The following is a 13,308-nucleotide window of genomic DNA, read 5'->3' as shown; positions in this document are numbered from 1 at the left end:
TTGCTGCTGCCAGTGAGAGAGAGATGGAGCTAGGACCCACCATTTGAGAGAGTCGGGCCATCTCTCGCACACCGTCGATTTATCTCGTTCTTCCTTTCCTTTTCCTCTCTAATTCCGAAGGACGCTACTCCACGAGAACCGAATCCATAAGAAGGCGTAACAACACTGAAAGACCAAGAAACCAGGAAACTACGAAATAACAGCGACGAAAAGAGAAAAGTCGTAAACCCAGAACGCGTCCTAATTTCGTTTCTCAATCAACCCGTTCCCCCATCCCATCCTCCAACTGTTCCCCGAAAGGTAGGGCTCTACCTCCTCTCCTTTTTTGGAAACTCCTTTCGGAGCCACCTTCTTCCCCTCCTCTCCCTTGACCGCACCTCGAACCGAAGGAACTTCGACCTCCTCCTTCCCTGTCGAAACGACCGGCGTATTCGTCCATCCGTCCTCGCTCGAGAGGTTTTGATCGAGCATCTCTTTGGTGAAGACGAGAGGTTTCGAGAGCTCGATGATGGGATCCTCTGCATCCTTCGATCCAGGCGTAGGGGTGTGCCAGACGAAGGAGAGAGGATCCCACGGGCCGTGCTTTGCGACGCTCGCAGATCCTGGACGACGAGACTTGAAGGCGTTGGCGAGAGCTTCGTCCGAGGTAGAGACGGAGACGAGGGAAGTGAGGAGATCGTCGAAGGAAGTGTAGGAGATTTGGAGGGGAGATATGGCGGTGGGTTTGAATCCAAGACGAAGAGGAGGAGAGGAGGAGGAGGGAGTTGCGTCGATGAGCGTGAAGACTGGGTCAAGGGAGTTGGGTTGGATCTCGATGGAAGCTTGGACCAGTTCTGGCCAGGTGTAAGCTCGGGTAAAGCTGGGGAAGAGAGGAGGGAGGGAAAGTCAGCAGGGAGAGGAAGAGGGAAAGAGGGAGGCAGTTCGAACTCACCGATTCTGCGTCCCTGGTCGGTCGAGTTCTCGACACTGCTGCACCAAATCCTCTCGACCTCCAACGTCCAGCTCTCCGAAGAAGACCGCAAGACTCAACCTGGAAGTTATCGAAGAAGGAAGAGAGGTTAGTAAAGGAGCATGCGAGGTTCAAAACGACGCGACGACTCACGCTCGTTCGAGGAGGTCGGGAGAGCCAACGTCGCTGAGTCCGGCGATGAGATCACGCAGGGTGATTCGGACACGACGAAGAAGTAGTTCGGACGGCGGTTTCTTGAATGAGAGCTTTGATTCCGTGATCTTCTTTAGGTGCGAGAGGGGGGCGGTCAATCTGAAGGCAAGGCGACGATGGAACTTGATCAGTTTAACGGACGAGACTGGGACGATGGGAGGGACAGGTGAAGTTCTAACCCGTTCTGTGGTGAAGAAAGAGACGACAACAGATGGAAACGCGGTCAGTTTTCGAAAATGGCCGGGGGGAGTGAACGAAAGCCGCCGTCGACTCACCAACGACATCGACTCTTTGAAACGAACTCCCACCACCAACAACACGATGGTACGTTCGACCAGCTCGATCAGAAGAGGGAAGGCAGTGGAAGCCTGCATCTGGATCCTCCTTCAGCGACGACGGAACAACATCGTCAGTATCGAGAGGATTGTTTTGGGAACCGAGACGAGACGACGAGACGACGAGAGCTTACTGGGACAGCACGAGCCCGGCATAAACGAACTCCTCCAGACTTCCATGACCGAATCGAATGATACCGAAGTAAGAAGTGAGGAGCTGGATGGTGTTCCCCTCGAAGGATTTGAGATCGTTGTGCCTCCCGAAGGATGGGTCCTGAGGGAACGACGACGCGACGACCAGCCTCTTCAGCTCGTCCGGGAGGAGAGCATCCAGAAGTTCCACGATAACGATGATGCGTTCAAGTAGCTTAGAAGGTCCCATTTCCGAAGAAGGCTCGAGCTCGTCGATAGCGGTGTTGAGAAGGTGAGCGATCATGGGAAGAGCGAGTTCGCTTCCAGAAATTGATCCGACGACGAGGTTCGTTCTTGATCCAGCCTTTAGCGAGCGAGGCAGGAAGAGATTCGAGAGAACTTGGAGCCAGTAGTTGGTGCTGGAAGATCAAGAGAAGAGCTGGTGAGTAGGACGTCGAGGGAGGAGGACTGAAGAAAGAAACTGACTCGTGTAGGAGATGTCCTGCCTCCTTCGCCAAACGGTCGTCGCCTGCGAAGTTTCGGGTCTCTGATTCGAAGCTGATATTGAAAGAGGAAAGGTCAGTCGGGGAGATACGAGAATTGTAACAGATGTACGTACATAATCTCGTGAAAGACGACACTAGTCATCAAGGCGAGTGAAAGGAACGACGCCTTCGAAGGAAGGTCGATGAGGGAGGACGGGGCTCCTGGGGTGTTGACGAGGGAGTCGGAGACCCTGAAGTGCTCAAGAGCGAAGCTCCTCCGTTCTTGCCGAAGTTGGACGATTAAGGACTTGGTTCGATTGAGAAGATCAGCCTCCTCCCACGGCTTCGTCGATGGCGGAGCGAGGCGAGAACGAGGAGCAGCTGTCGAAACGGAAATTCATCAGCAGCGCTCCAAACAACGAGACGTGGACAAAATGGAAGACTCACCTCGGAACGTGGTAGGTTCCTTCAGTTGGAAAAGACCGAGGAAGGGTGCGAGGAGGTGGTCTTGGAGATCCAAGGTTCGGAGGATAATGAGGGCGTAGGTGAAGGTGAGGGATAGATCCCAGATGTCCTGTCCCTCCGACAGGGAGAATCGCCCAGAGGAAGAGAGATGAAGGAGTTTGTCGATGGCGAAGAGGCTAACGGCGTCCATATTCGAAGAGAGAAGATTCTTCGTCGCCGATCTGAGGCTCTCTCGATTCCTCGACGCCGTTGCCTCGAAGACTTGGACCTGCTCAAGCAAAAACGACGAGTTAGCTACGAGAGAGATACAGGTTCAACAATCCGGACGTACCAGGTGCTGCTTCCTCGACCTATCCTCGTCCCCTGCGTCGTAATCTGCTCGGGAGAGGATCGACTTCGCTGAAGAGACCAATCCCTCGATGGTCCTCCTTTCCTCCTGGTTGAGTACCTCGACAGGCGTTCCGAGCGGAGCAGTCAGGGAGAGAGCCTCGATAAGGTATGCGAGAGCTCGAGCTTTGCTCATCTTGGTCTTCGACCGGAGCCGAAGATCCGACGCGTCTCGACTCTTTCCACGCTCCCTGGCGAACGATGCAGCTTCGTCGAACCTCTTGAGCCTCACGAGGAGATCCTGTGGTAAGAATGATCAGTCAGCTTCAGTCTTTCTTTGGCCGCAACGACGTGAGCTGATCTACTGACGGGCTTGTAGGCGACCTTCTCGTTCGCTTCCATCCATTCGAGCTGTTCGTCGACCGAGCGAAAAAGGCGATCCGATTTCCTACAAGACGAAAGAAGATTTCAGCTGATGCGATCAAGTCTCTTGGAGATCTACTCACGTCCAGGCACCATGATCATCGAGATAAGTGGACTTCGCATCCTACAAGAAAGAAAATGAGCAGACAAGGAGATCAGCAGTCGTTTTCCCTTCGAAGAGCAGAGTAGACATGACGATCGTCACTCACCGAGATGACCGTCTCGTACGTCTCTTCGCTCAACTTCAGCTTATGGCGAAGGCAAAGATCCACGGCTCCCTCGAGGTCGGAAGCGTCGGACGATCTGAGGATCCGGACGGCGTCGTCGAATTTCCCGACCGATTCGTAAATGGCGCTGGCGGATTTGGGCTCTCCTAGCTCTTCGAAGCACCTCTCGATCGTAGAGAGGACGTTGGTTTGAACGAAGGATTGATGCTTGTTGGTCCTCCGAGCGATGTCGCAGAGAGAGGTGACGACGGATCGAAGCGGAGCTGCTCGAGCAGAGGACGAGTCGAGGACCATCGCGTCGTTGAAAGCTTGAGTCGCCAGGCACCACTCGCTCTCGACTGACGCACCACCCTTGAGGAAGGTACTAAACGAGACGGAGGATGTGGTCAGCCCTGAATTTTCGAGAGGCGAACGTCTCTCTGACTCACTCCGAGGCCAGCAAAAACAATCCGGCGGCGAAGAACTCGTGTCCTTTTTCGATCCACTGTTCCTTGGTTGAAGCGGTGGCGAGACGAGGCAGTTCTTGGTCCGAGGAGATGATTTGGATGAGTTTCTTGTATTCGAGAAGTCGCTGTATCGTCGTGGCAAGAGGAGAAAAGAGTCAGCGCTGTTCTCAAGCTCGCACAGGGCCATAAACGAACCCTCATAGGTTTGGCCTTCTCGGAGTCGTCCTGAGGTTGAAGAATGAAAAGGATGGTCAGGTTTTAATTGGAATACAACTGAGAAAACGACGAGAGAACTCACCCAGATCCAAACCGTCGAACGCGCACGAGAGAAAGCGACGTAAAGGAGACGAAGCTCGTATAAGAGCGAGGCTAAAAGGTGAGGAGTCAGAGTCAGGGAACCCGTGGAACTGTAGGTAAGCTCCTAGATTCTTCGGGCCTTCGCCGAGCTTGAGACAGCAGCGAAAGTCCTCGTTCCGAGAAAGGGAAGAGGCTCACCATGCTTCGTCGCGTCGAACTCCGGCGAAGGTTCTCCTGGGATTTCTGACAGAACTAGTCTCCACTGAGATACGGAGGAAGTCGAATTGGCGAAGGGGTTCACTAGCAACACATCCGTAAACTCCAATCCTGTAAAAAAAGCGATGAGCGTCAGTTTCGAGTTCTCGAACGAAGCGAGAACGGATGGAAAAGGAACGACCTTTGGCTTGTAGGATCGTGAGAACGATTCCGACGTTCTTGTTCTTCACCAGCTGTTGGAACTCCATCTTCGCAGCTACATCAAGAAAACCGAATAAAAGGTAGTCAGCTTCGGGATCAGTTTCGAGGAAGAATCGAGACTCGCCTTCGTCTCGCACGATGATAGCTTGATCTGCTCCAAACTCCATCGCCTCCGAGTTCTCTCCACTGAACATGAGTCGGAACTCCTCCGCATCATTCTTCCTCTTTTCGAAGAAGGTAGGACGAGGACCGAGTACGAGGCCTTCCTCGTTTGCGAGTTGGTCGACCGATCCCACGAAGAACGTGTTGAGCAGGGAGACGAGCTCATCGGTGGCCTCGCAGATTCCGGCGTGAGATCGGTAGTTTCGAGTGAGCTAGAGGAGATGGAAAATGGAAGGGGCGGTAAGATAAAAGGTAGAAACGAGGACGAGCTCGAGCAGTCGTACCTGGAAGCTTCCTGGACGACGTGCAGCTCGCTTGTTTTTGAGGGCGTCCAGCTTCTCCTCCTCGTAGAAGTGAGAGGTGAGATCGCTAAACTTGAAGGACGATCCAGCACTAATCACTTGAGCAGCGTCGGCGGCGAAGTAGAAGGCACCGAAAATCGATGGAGCGAGAAGTTTCCGAATGACTGAACGAGACGAAAGAGACGAGAAGCCAGTCAGCCTCAGAGACGATCGACAAGAAGACGGTCAAGAAGTTCAATTCACGAGAGCAGTCGATAATCAAGTTGTCCTGAGCCTCCTGTTTGAGCGAAAAAGGAAAGAAGAAGCAGGTCAGAGTCACGGCGACGAAAGCGAGAGGTAAAAGGAGAAGACGAACGTCGACGTAGACGCGATCTAACAAGACGAGCTTTGCGACCTTCTGATTGAACCCTCGGATGATAGAGTACGTCCTGTCCGCCGCGTCGCGTTCTCCCCGAGCTGACTTCCTCCCTTCGTAAAGGATGTAAATCTGGTAGATCTCGTCCCTCTTGTGAGCCAAAGTGAAGTGAGATCGTTTGGAGAGCTCGTCGGTGTAGGCGTCTTTGGTAAGGCAGCCTGTTTCCACGGCTTTGGCGGAACCCCTTCGAAGCGTAAGAAAGAGAAGACATCACCCAGGATCAGCCACAAGATCTCAGCACTCGACGGTTCTCGAAGGATCAGAAGACTGCTTACTTGATGACACCTAGAATCTCGCCCCAGACCAGCACTGGATCTAGCCCGGCGATGAGCTTTGATGTGAAGTGAGGCCAATAATTTGCTTTGAACGATGGGAAGTCGACGAGCCGTTCTCGTTTGGACGATGGAGGGTCGAGAGGAACTAGATCGGCTTCTAGGAGAGTACAGAGCTGATTAAACGAAGTTCGAGAAGCTTGTGTCAGTATCTTCACGCGTTGGATGACGAAATTGGAGAAGTTATCGAAGGGAAAGGAAGAAGACGCGTCGAGCACTTACTTGATCGAACGAGACAAAGAGAGGGAAGTGCTTATCCTCGAGCTCCGACCATTTGGCAGGAAGAGAGACCTTAGAGGTCAAGTCCATCGAGTAGACGGGAAGAAGCTCGGGTCGTTCTTGAGAGTCGACGTCGTCTTTGGCGAGAGCGACTCGTTCGGATTCCGAGAGATCCTGAATGTCGAGCGTTTCGGACCTGCAGGACCGAGTCAAGGTCAGATAACGATCGTCGAGGGAGCTGTGAGGGAAGATCACTTACATCAGTCGATAGGACTCTTGAACCTTCTGTGCGAGAACGGAGCTTTGAGTGACGAAAAGCTGGCGAGGAGATCGGTTGACCTCGTCCTTCCTCCACGACCGCTCGACGCCGACTAGTTTGAACATCTACAGGAGAGAGGGAAAGCAGAGAGTAAGCGAGAGATGTGAGAACGACCTTTCCTTTGAGACGAACCATGGTCGTTGTTTTCCTGGGAGAGTGAAGAAAGACAGACGGAGGCGTCAAAGAACTGGGAAGGAAAATTCCACTCGAGGACGTGCAAGACTGACCCAGTTCCTCCCCGTCCAATCACGAAGACCGATCCATCGTGATTGAGAATCTCCTGCTCCTTGGGCCTAAAGGGGATGAGAACATGGAACGAGTTAGATTCATTCGGGACGCGACGAGTGGTCGTCGAAACTGAACTCACGCAAGGGAGAAGATATGATTGGTAGAGGCAGCGTATCTGAAAGAGTAGTACGCAGCATTCGAGCACTCTGTGAATTTCTCGAGACTGTGGTTGAGTCGAAAATGGCAAGAGATCAGCTTCAGAAAGAGAAAGGGAAACGAAGCGAGGACGAAAGCTCACGAAAGAAGGCGATGAAGCTGCAAAAAAAAGGGATAGGACCGAAGAAGTCAGATCGAGATAAAGCAGTCGACATACAGGGGAGTTGTTCTAACGTACCTCGTCAAAGTCCTCCTCAGTTGAGCCGTCGTCGTCGAGCAACTCGGGGATGAACTCGTCGTGCTTCAGCTGGAGACTGTTCCTCTCGAAGCTCCTTGGGACATTGATGGTTCGATTCTGAGTGTTGATACCGGCGTTTCGACGTTCGATGAAGAGTTTCGAGCATCGGGAGGGATGATCGACGAGTTGCTGCCAGACCTTCCTGGCGATTTGAGTCTGGAAAAGGAGGGCGAGGGAGAAGACGTCGGTCAGCTCGTTCTCTTTCGATGAAGTCCAAGCCGAGACTCACATGAGTCCAAATCCCCCAGACGTGGATGACTGCCAGCCGAGATCTGTATCAGTACATCGAGAGCTCAGGCGGAGAAGGAAAGGAGGAGGACGAACCTTGAAGGTCGACTCCTTTCGCCTCGTCCTCGAAGATGTCGATCGACCAGACGATCCTATAGTTTTCACCGTTCAAGTCAGCTCATGATCTGAATAAATAGGACTCTGAAGGGCTCGACTCACCTCCGGTCTCCAGTCAACTTCGCCTCAACAACTGGGACTCCCGTTATTCCCTTCCGTTTCGACAGGAGTTTCCCGTCGTCGCCGTGGAAGATTCCACGACTCATCGAGCTGAGACGAGAGGTATATTAGCATAGCTTGATGCTACATCTGGTGCATCGAGAGCACATACTCTAGTTTCCTGAGGAGAAGAGAAGGAAGAGGAGGAAGACGAAACGCATCAGTTTCGACGTCTCGCACACCCAAAAAAGGAGCTATGCCTTTGAAACTGACCTTCGGATGATCTCGGCTACACTGGACTTTTCCTGACGATACTGTCCAACTGCAAGGAGGGGGTCAGCTCTCGTCTCCGACGACGCGAGGAGAACGATCGAATTCACTCGCTGTATGAGAGAATAAGACCTTCCAGGGACCAACCAAACTTTCTCGGTCGTTGAAGAAGGATGCCGTCTTCGCGGAGGAGAGAGAGAGTTTTCGCAGAGGGTCGTAGAGTTCTGCTGCTCCTGGTGAGGTAACGAGATCCGACGCGTCGCGGGAGGGAGGTTGGATGATGTCTCGAAAGGTCTCGAGATCTGGAAGGTGGGATGCAAAAGGTTGAAGACAATTAGTGTTGCCGAAGATTTTCCTCTGAATATCTGGCTGGATCGCTCGAGTGGACGTGCTCGTCTCGCCGAATCCTCCTCCCCCCTTCTACACCTTCTTCCGCATCTCTACTTGTCTCAAGGACTTCCCAGAGACTCAAGAATACTCACCCAGTCCACTACTGAATCTGATGGTCAAGAACGGAAGCTCTAGGGAGCCAGCGAGCTTGATCACGGCTTGATGAAGCTTGACGTCCTTGTCCCTGGTTGGCTCGAGTTTGGTCGACGAGACTGAAACCATCCGGCAGAAAACGAGCTGATCAGCACGCGTCCATGAGAGCTCGTCTACGCTAGCAAGTAGGCTGAAGTGTAACGGACTCACCGGGATGTCTGAGCTTGAGCGAATCGACGACAAGGACGAATGAGTCGCGGGAAGGAGGAGCTGTTATTGAGCTCGTTGTTCCGATGATCCTGAGCTCTCCTGTGGCTGCGATGGCAGTAGTGAGGCCTCCGGAGATGAAAGTTGCATTCCTGGAGCAAGAAGAGATGCGAGACCCAAGAGAGAGGTCAGTTCGGAGGACAGGAAGGACGCGAGGCTGAGAGGCGAAGGTGTGGGCAGGGAGGTGAACGGTCGAGCTCACGTTTGGAAGATGACTTCCTTCATTGCGACCTCAGGAAGCTGATCTAGGAGCACGAGAGACCTATGGATGTAGTGATGATGTTGAACTGAAAGATATCAAGGGTCGGGGAGCGGGAGTGAGCTTGGAAAGGCGGGGGAGGGAGGGAAGGGAGGGTGAAGCTAGGGGAAGACAGCGGCTCTACGAAAGCTGGGACTTACGGCGAGTGAGAAATAGATCCGAGGTTGTTGAGCGATGATGATGACTCCTGTTTCCTTCTAGAAGATTAATAAATGTGAAAGGGGAGGGGTGATGCAGGTGAGGGGAAAGCACGGGCTGATCTGGAATCGGTTGAGCTTCGTCCCTCCCAACTTCCACCTCCGCTGCCTTCCCCTCCCTGATGGCTATTCACATCGTGGCTACTCTCGTGTCCTTCTCCTACCCTTGGAGGGCCTACATTCCTTGGATCGTCGCAGCCATAGGAATCCTGTGGCTTCGAACGTGGCTGGCTGGAAGGAAGTGCACTTGGGAACGAGAATGGAGACAGCGAAGAGTCATCGTCGTCGTTCGTCCCCTTCCCTTTCTCTCTTTAGCTTGAGCTTTTCAATCGATCTCTTAGCATAGGGCGTCAGAGCTGATCCTTCTCTTTGATCTGCTATCCTTGCGGTCTCCAGGGACCTCCTACACCTCAAGTTCTCTCCCTTCTCGACCACCTCACCTCGCTCAACTGCAAAACGCTCTATCTCCCTCCTTCTCTCCCTCCAAACCTCCTCACTCTCCTCCACGCTATCCAACTTCGATCCTCCATCACACCTACGACTGAATCCTTCCTCCCACCTCAGCCGGAAGAGGACGAGGATCCTTCAGCGCCCGAGGGGAAACCAGAGAGGGAAGGGATGAGCTCGAGAGGTGAGGGAGAGAAGCTCCTCAGCGCCGAAGCTATGGATCCTAGGAAGGAGGCGGACATGTTGGCTTTCGTGAGACTCTGGGCGAAGGTGGAAGGAGGAGGGGGAGATACTGGAGCTGGAGGAAGGAAGGTCGATGCTGTCGTTTGGGCGTACGGTGTCGGATCGGTACAGGATCAGACGCTCCTCTCTGGATCGCTGCTCGACGAGCAGGAGGTCGCCCCGTCTCAAGAACCAGGTCGATACCTCACCCCAGAGGAGGACGAGCACTCCCGCTTCCTCTTCTTCACCCTCTTCCTTCCTCAAATCCTCAACTCTACCAAAACTTCCACTCGATCCATCCGACTCGTCACGCTCATCCACCCGATCTTCCCAGCTGGATTCGCTACCTCGCCCGTTCTTCACCCACTCCCTACTCCTCCTTCTACCACCCCCACCTCCACGTCTTCACACGCTCTCGAGGAGTCCTACCACGCCGTTCGATCCATCATCTTCAGCTCGCACCTCCAGCGGATCCTCGACGCGTTGGCGGCGAAGTCGGATGGAGAAGCGATTGTGGAAGACGGAGGAGTTCCTGAGGGAGCAGATGAGAGTTATTTGCCTAAGGAAGAAGGGGAGGGAGAGGAGAAGATCGTGGAGGTGGCCGAGGAGAAGAAGGAGGGAGCGGAGAGCGAGAAGGCGAAGAAGGCGACGGAGGAGGTCCTCAGGAAGAAGCGTCGGTCGAACGTCCTCGCCGTTTCCGTCGCTCCTGGATGGCACTCCTCGTCGGTACTGCAACCCTTTCTTTGGACTCAGTGGAATCACAACTCGTTGTTCTCGCTCTTGTGAGTCGTTTGCTCGTTGCTTCCCCGCCGCGTCGACTTCCATCTTACCGACTCTTCTTTCGCGTTCCTCCTCTCACAGCTGGTCCGCCATCTCCCCTCTTCGCATCATCGTGTCTCCCTCTTCCTTCAACACCATTCAGTCCATCCTCTTCTCGCTCAGTGCTCCTCCAGCGACCGTCGGTTGGGGAGGCGTAGTCAAGGATTGCGGTCGAGCTGGGTGAGTCGAAACCTCTCTTTCTCTCGTTCCCCTCCTCCTTCGATGCTGACTTCCGCCTTCCTTCATGTTCTGACCTTTTTTCTTCAGAGTCCCTGCTGCTCTCCTGGAGGACGAGGTTCTCGGAAGGAAGATCTGGGAGGAGATGGAAGCCACGTTGGTCAAGTCGAAGCTGCCGACACCGGACTCTTCGAAGACGACTGAGGATTAGACTTTTTGCAGGATTGTATGTTAGACGGATCTTCTTCAGCGTTGGAGAGATTAGTCGAAAGATCAAGAAATATAGAAAGAGGCCGGCCTGCGGAAGAGGGAACGCCAGAGCTCGTCCTTCCCTTCCCTCCCAACCCTCTCCTTCCGCCCAAACTCCAAACAAAGATGCCTGAAGTTTGGTTCTGTCATCAGGTCAGTACTCTTCTTCTCATCTCGTTCCAACCTTTCGCTGATCTCAGTTTGCGCTCGCTCTACAGTGCGAAGCTCAAATCGATCCTCGAAACGTGAGCTCAACGTTCCCTCCACGACTCCCTTCCTTCCCTTTCCTCACGCTGATCCCGGTCCTTCCTTCCTCAGGTCGACGGCTTGAACATCTGCCCCAACTGTGGCTCCGACTTCTTGGAAAGTGTGAGTTCTTGTCTTGTATAGCGATCTGAAGAGAGCCAGCGACTGATGTTCTTCGAACTCCTTCTCGAACGAACGAAGGTCAACGCCGACGACCCTCCTTCTCCTCCTCTCGGTCAAGATCCAAGAGACTTCGGATTACAGTATGAAGATCTAGACGACAACGACGAGGATCCTACCTAGTCAGTCACTCATCCTTTTTCTCTCGCTTCAAAACGAACGAGCTCTGACGCTTCGACTCGCCATTCGCCTCTCTCAGCGACCTTCCCGGCTCCTTCCCTTCTCAACCTCCCCCTCAAGCCCACCCTTATCCATCAACGCCCTCTTCATCTTCCTCCTCGCGTCATCGACCAGCTTCAGGACCGATCTTCCGCTTCGGAATGGGAGGAGGAAGCATCACCATCGGAGGAGGTTCGGGTGGGAGTGGGAGGAGAGCTGGGTACGGAGCTGAGCAAGGATCGCCTGGACCACTGAGAACGTCGCATATGGAGGGAGTTCCGACCCTTGCGGAGTGAGTTCAGGACGTTCTTGTTCGTGCGAGGAGGAGATGGAGTTGATATCTCTTTTTTTTAGCTTCCTTGCGTCCTCGATGGATCCCGTTCGAGCTCGCTCTCACAACAACAACAACAACAACTACCCACCTTCGCTTGGAGGTCCAAGTCGATCGAATACTGTGCCTGGGAGGAATGAGGTTCCTGGTGGGGATTTGATGGATATCGTGCGTTCTTCTTCCTCGCTTCTCCTCGTTGCTCGAGCTCACCTCTCTCTTCCCTCCTTCGCGTCTCGTTTCGCAGATGAACAACCTTCTCGGCATCCTCTCGGAAGGTAACCCTCGAGGAGGAAGGCTAGGAGCAGCAGATGATCCCTACTTGCAGATGCTGAGGAGTCAGGGTGGGCTGGGGGCTTTGTTCGGAGGAGCTGGAGGAGCAGGGAGAGGGTCGTTTGGGGATTATGCGACGTCGCAAGAAGGTCTCTCTTCTCTCCTTTTCTTTGGGTGCTACTCTGGTCCTGACACTGTACTGCTTAACTCTTTCGTCTGCAGCCTTCGATCGAATCGTCACTCAACTCGCTCAAGCAGCAGGACCCTCGGCGGATCGACCTCCTCCAGCGACGTCTTCGATGATTCACTCGCTACCTTCTATTCCTATTGATTCGATCTTGCTCTGTGAGACGACCCTCACTTCTTCTCTTCTTGAAGTCGAACTGACTTGTTTCTTTTCGTCCCTCCTCTACCGCAGCTGGCCTCGACCAGAAAGAGTGCACGATCTGTAGTTCCCGTTCTTTCTCCTTTTTTCTCTCAACTCCAAGCTGACCTCTCCTCTTCCTTCCTTCTCTCCTTCCCGCAGGCATGTCCGACTTCGAAGCTGGAGAACAAGGAAAGAAGATGCCCTGCACGTTCGTCCGCTCTTTCTCTCTCTCGTCCCTTCGACGCGTCGCTGATCACCTTCCTTTTCCTCGTACTTGCAGCCATCTCTTCCACCAGCACTGCCTCGAAACCTGGCTCGAAACCAACGGGACTTGTCCCGTCTGTCGATTCTCGCTCCTCACCATGAGCGCGACGGAGGTGAGCACCAACGGAGGCGCCCATCAAGATCCTTCGACATCGACGTCCTTTCCCGCTCACGAGGCTGGTTCAGCAACAGCACCCACAGCTTCCCCCTCCTCCTCCTCGCCGACAGAGCAGTCAACAGGAGAATCCTCGTCGATATCGGGGAGGAGGGGGAGCGATGTACCGTTGGTGAGGAGGAACGGAGCGGCGGCTGGGACGGGAGTGAGGGGGAGGGAGGGGGAGAGGGAGAGGGAGGAGGGCTGGGGAGAGGGAGGAGCGATGGATTTGGATTGAGCTTTGATAGGTAGCGTTCTCTTTCGACGATAAAGGTTCTAAATCATAAAGAGGAAAACTTTCTGAGAGAAGAAAGAAGGGAAACAGAGCGTGTCGCAGGTCTCTCCGGCTCACCTCG

At 53.8% G+C, this 13,308-nt stretch overlaps 3 protein-coding genes across 3 annotated transcripts; 2 read left to right on the top strand and 1 right to left on the bottom strand.

Annotated features, from left to right (window-relative positions):
* Positions 1 to 128: 128 nt before the first annotated feature.
* BDY24DRAFT_375008 (uncharacterized protein) lies at positions 129 to 9,102 on the bottom strand. The gene is made up of 40 exons (XM_076638485.1): positions 9,011 to 9,102; positions 8,814 to 8,898; positions 8,555 to 8,703; positions 8,344 to 8,463; positions 7,972 to 8,163; positions 7,865 to 7,913; positions 7,764 to 7,772; positions 7,595 to 7,702; positions 7,472 to 7,527; positions 7,377 to 7,405; positions 7,088 to 7,303; positions 6,992 to 7,008; positions 6,833 to 6,916; positions 6,693 to 6,758; positions 6,598 to 6,613; positions 6,406 to 6,530; positions 6,150 to 6,342; positions 5,871 to 6,043; positions 5,536 to 5,779; positions 5,424 to 5,457; positions 5,163 to 5,344; positions 4,841 to 5,090; positions 4,697 to 4,771; positions 4,498 to 4,626; positions 4,301 to 4,371; positions 4,198 to 4,227; positions 3,985 to 4,127; positions 3,539 to 3,920; positions 3,413 to 3,453; positions 3,276 to 3,354; positions 2,911 to 3,207; positions 2,562 to 2,847; positions 2,249 to 2,495; positions 2,116 to 2,187; positions 1,632 to 2,048; positions 1,438 to 1,546; positions 1,342 to 1,346; positions 1,103 to 1,261; positions 932 to 1,030; positions 129 to 859 (listed from the first exon to the last, which is right to left on the bottom strand). Exons 2-40 carry the CDS (start codon positions 8,834 to 8,836, stop codon positions 241 to 243), a joined length of 5,595 nt encoding a protein of 1,864 aa, XP_076500628.1. The 5' UTR covers positions 8,837 to 8,898; positions 9,011 to 9,102; the 3' UTR covers positions 129 to 240.
* A 37-nt stretch (positions 9,103 to 9,139) lies between these two features.
* Positions 9,140 to 11,048, top strand: BDY24DRAFT_91962 (uncharacterized protein). Its single transcript, XM_076645237.1, has 4 exons — positions 9,140 to 9,354; positions 9,464 to 10,518; positions 10,598 to 10,735; positions 10,823 to 11,048. Exons 1-4 carry the CDS (start codon positions 9,190 to 9,192, stop codon positions 10,941 to 10,943), a joined length of 1,479 nt encoding a protein of 492 aa, XP_076500627.1. The 5' UTR covers positions 9,140 to 9,189; the 3' UTR covers positions 10,944 to 11,048.
* Positions 11,049 to 11,107: 59 nt separating this feature from the next.
* BDY24DRAFT_411439 (E3 ubiquitin-protein ligase) lies at positions 11,108 to 13,190 on the top strand (the record flags this gene model as incomplete). The annotated part of the gene is made up of 11 exons (XM_076642929.1): positions 11,108 to 11,134; positions 11,200 to 11,226; positions 11,300 to 11,350; positions 11,429 to 11,529; positions 11,607 to 11,858; positions 11,921 to 12,065; positions 12,142 to 12,316; positions 12,390 to 12,512; positions 12,586 to 12,615; positions 12,694 to 12,742; positions 12,815 to 13,190. The coding sequence occupies 11 exons, from the start codon at positions 11,108 to 11,110 to the stop codon at positions 13,188 to 13,190; spliced, it is 1,356 nt and encodes a 451-aa protein (XP_076500626.1).
* Between the last annotated feature and the right edge of the window lie 118 nt (positions 13,191 to 13,308).

The sequence above is a fragment of the Mrakia frigida genome (genome assembly GCF_051309035.1).
Source record: "Mrakia frigida strain ATCC 22029 unplaced genomic scaffold BDY24scaffold_2, whole genome shotgun sequence".
In the NCBI taxonomy this organism is placed as follows: Eukaryota; Fungi; Basidiomycota; class Tremellomycetes; order Cystofilobasidiales; family Mrakiaceae; genus Mrakia; species Mrakia frigida.
This window is presented reverse-complemented; position numbering and strand designations above follow the sequence as displayed.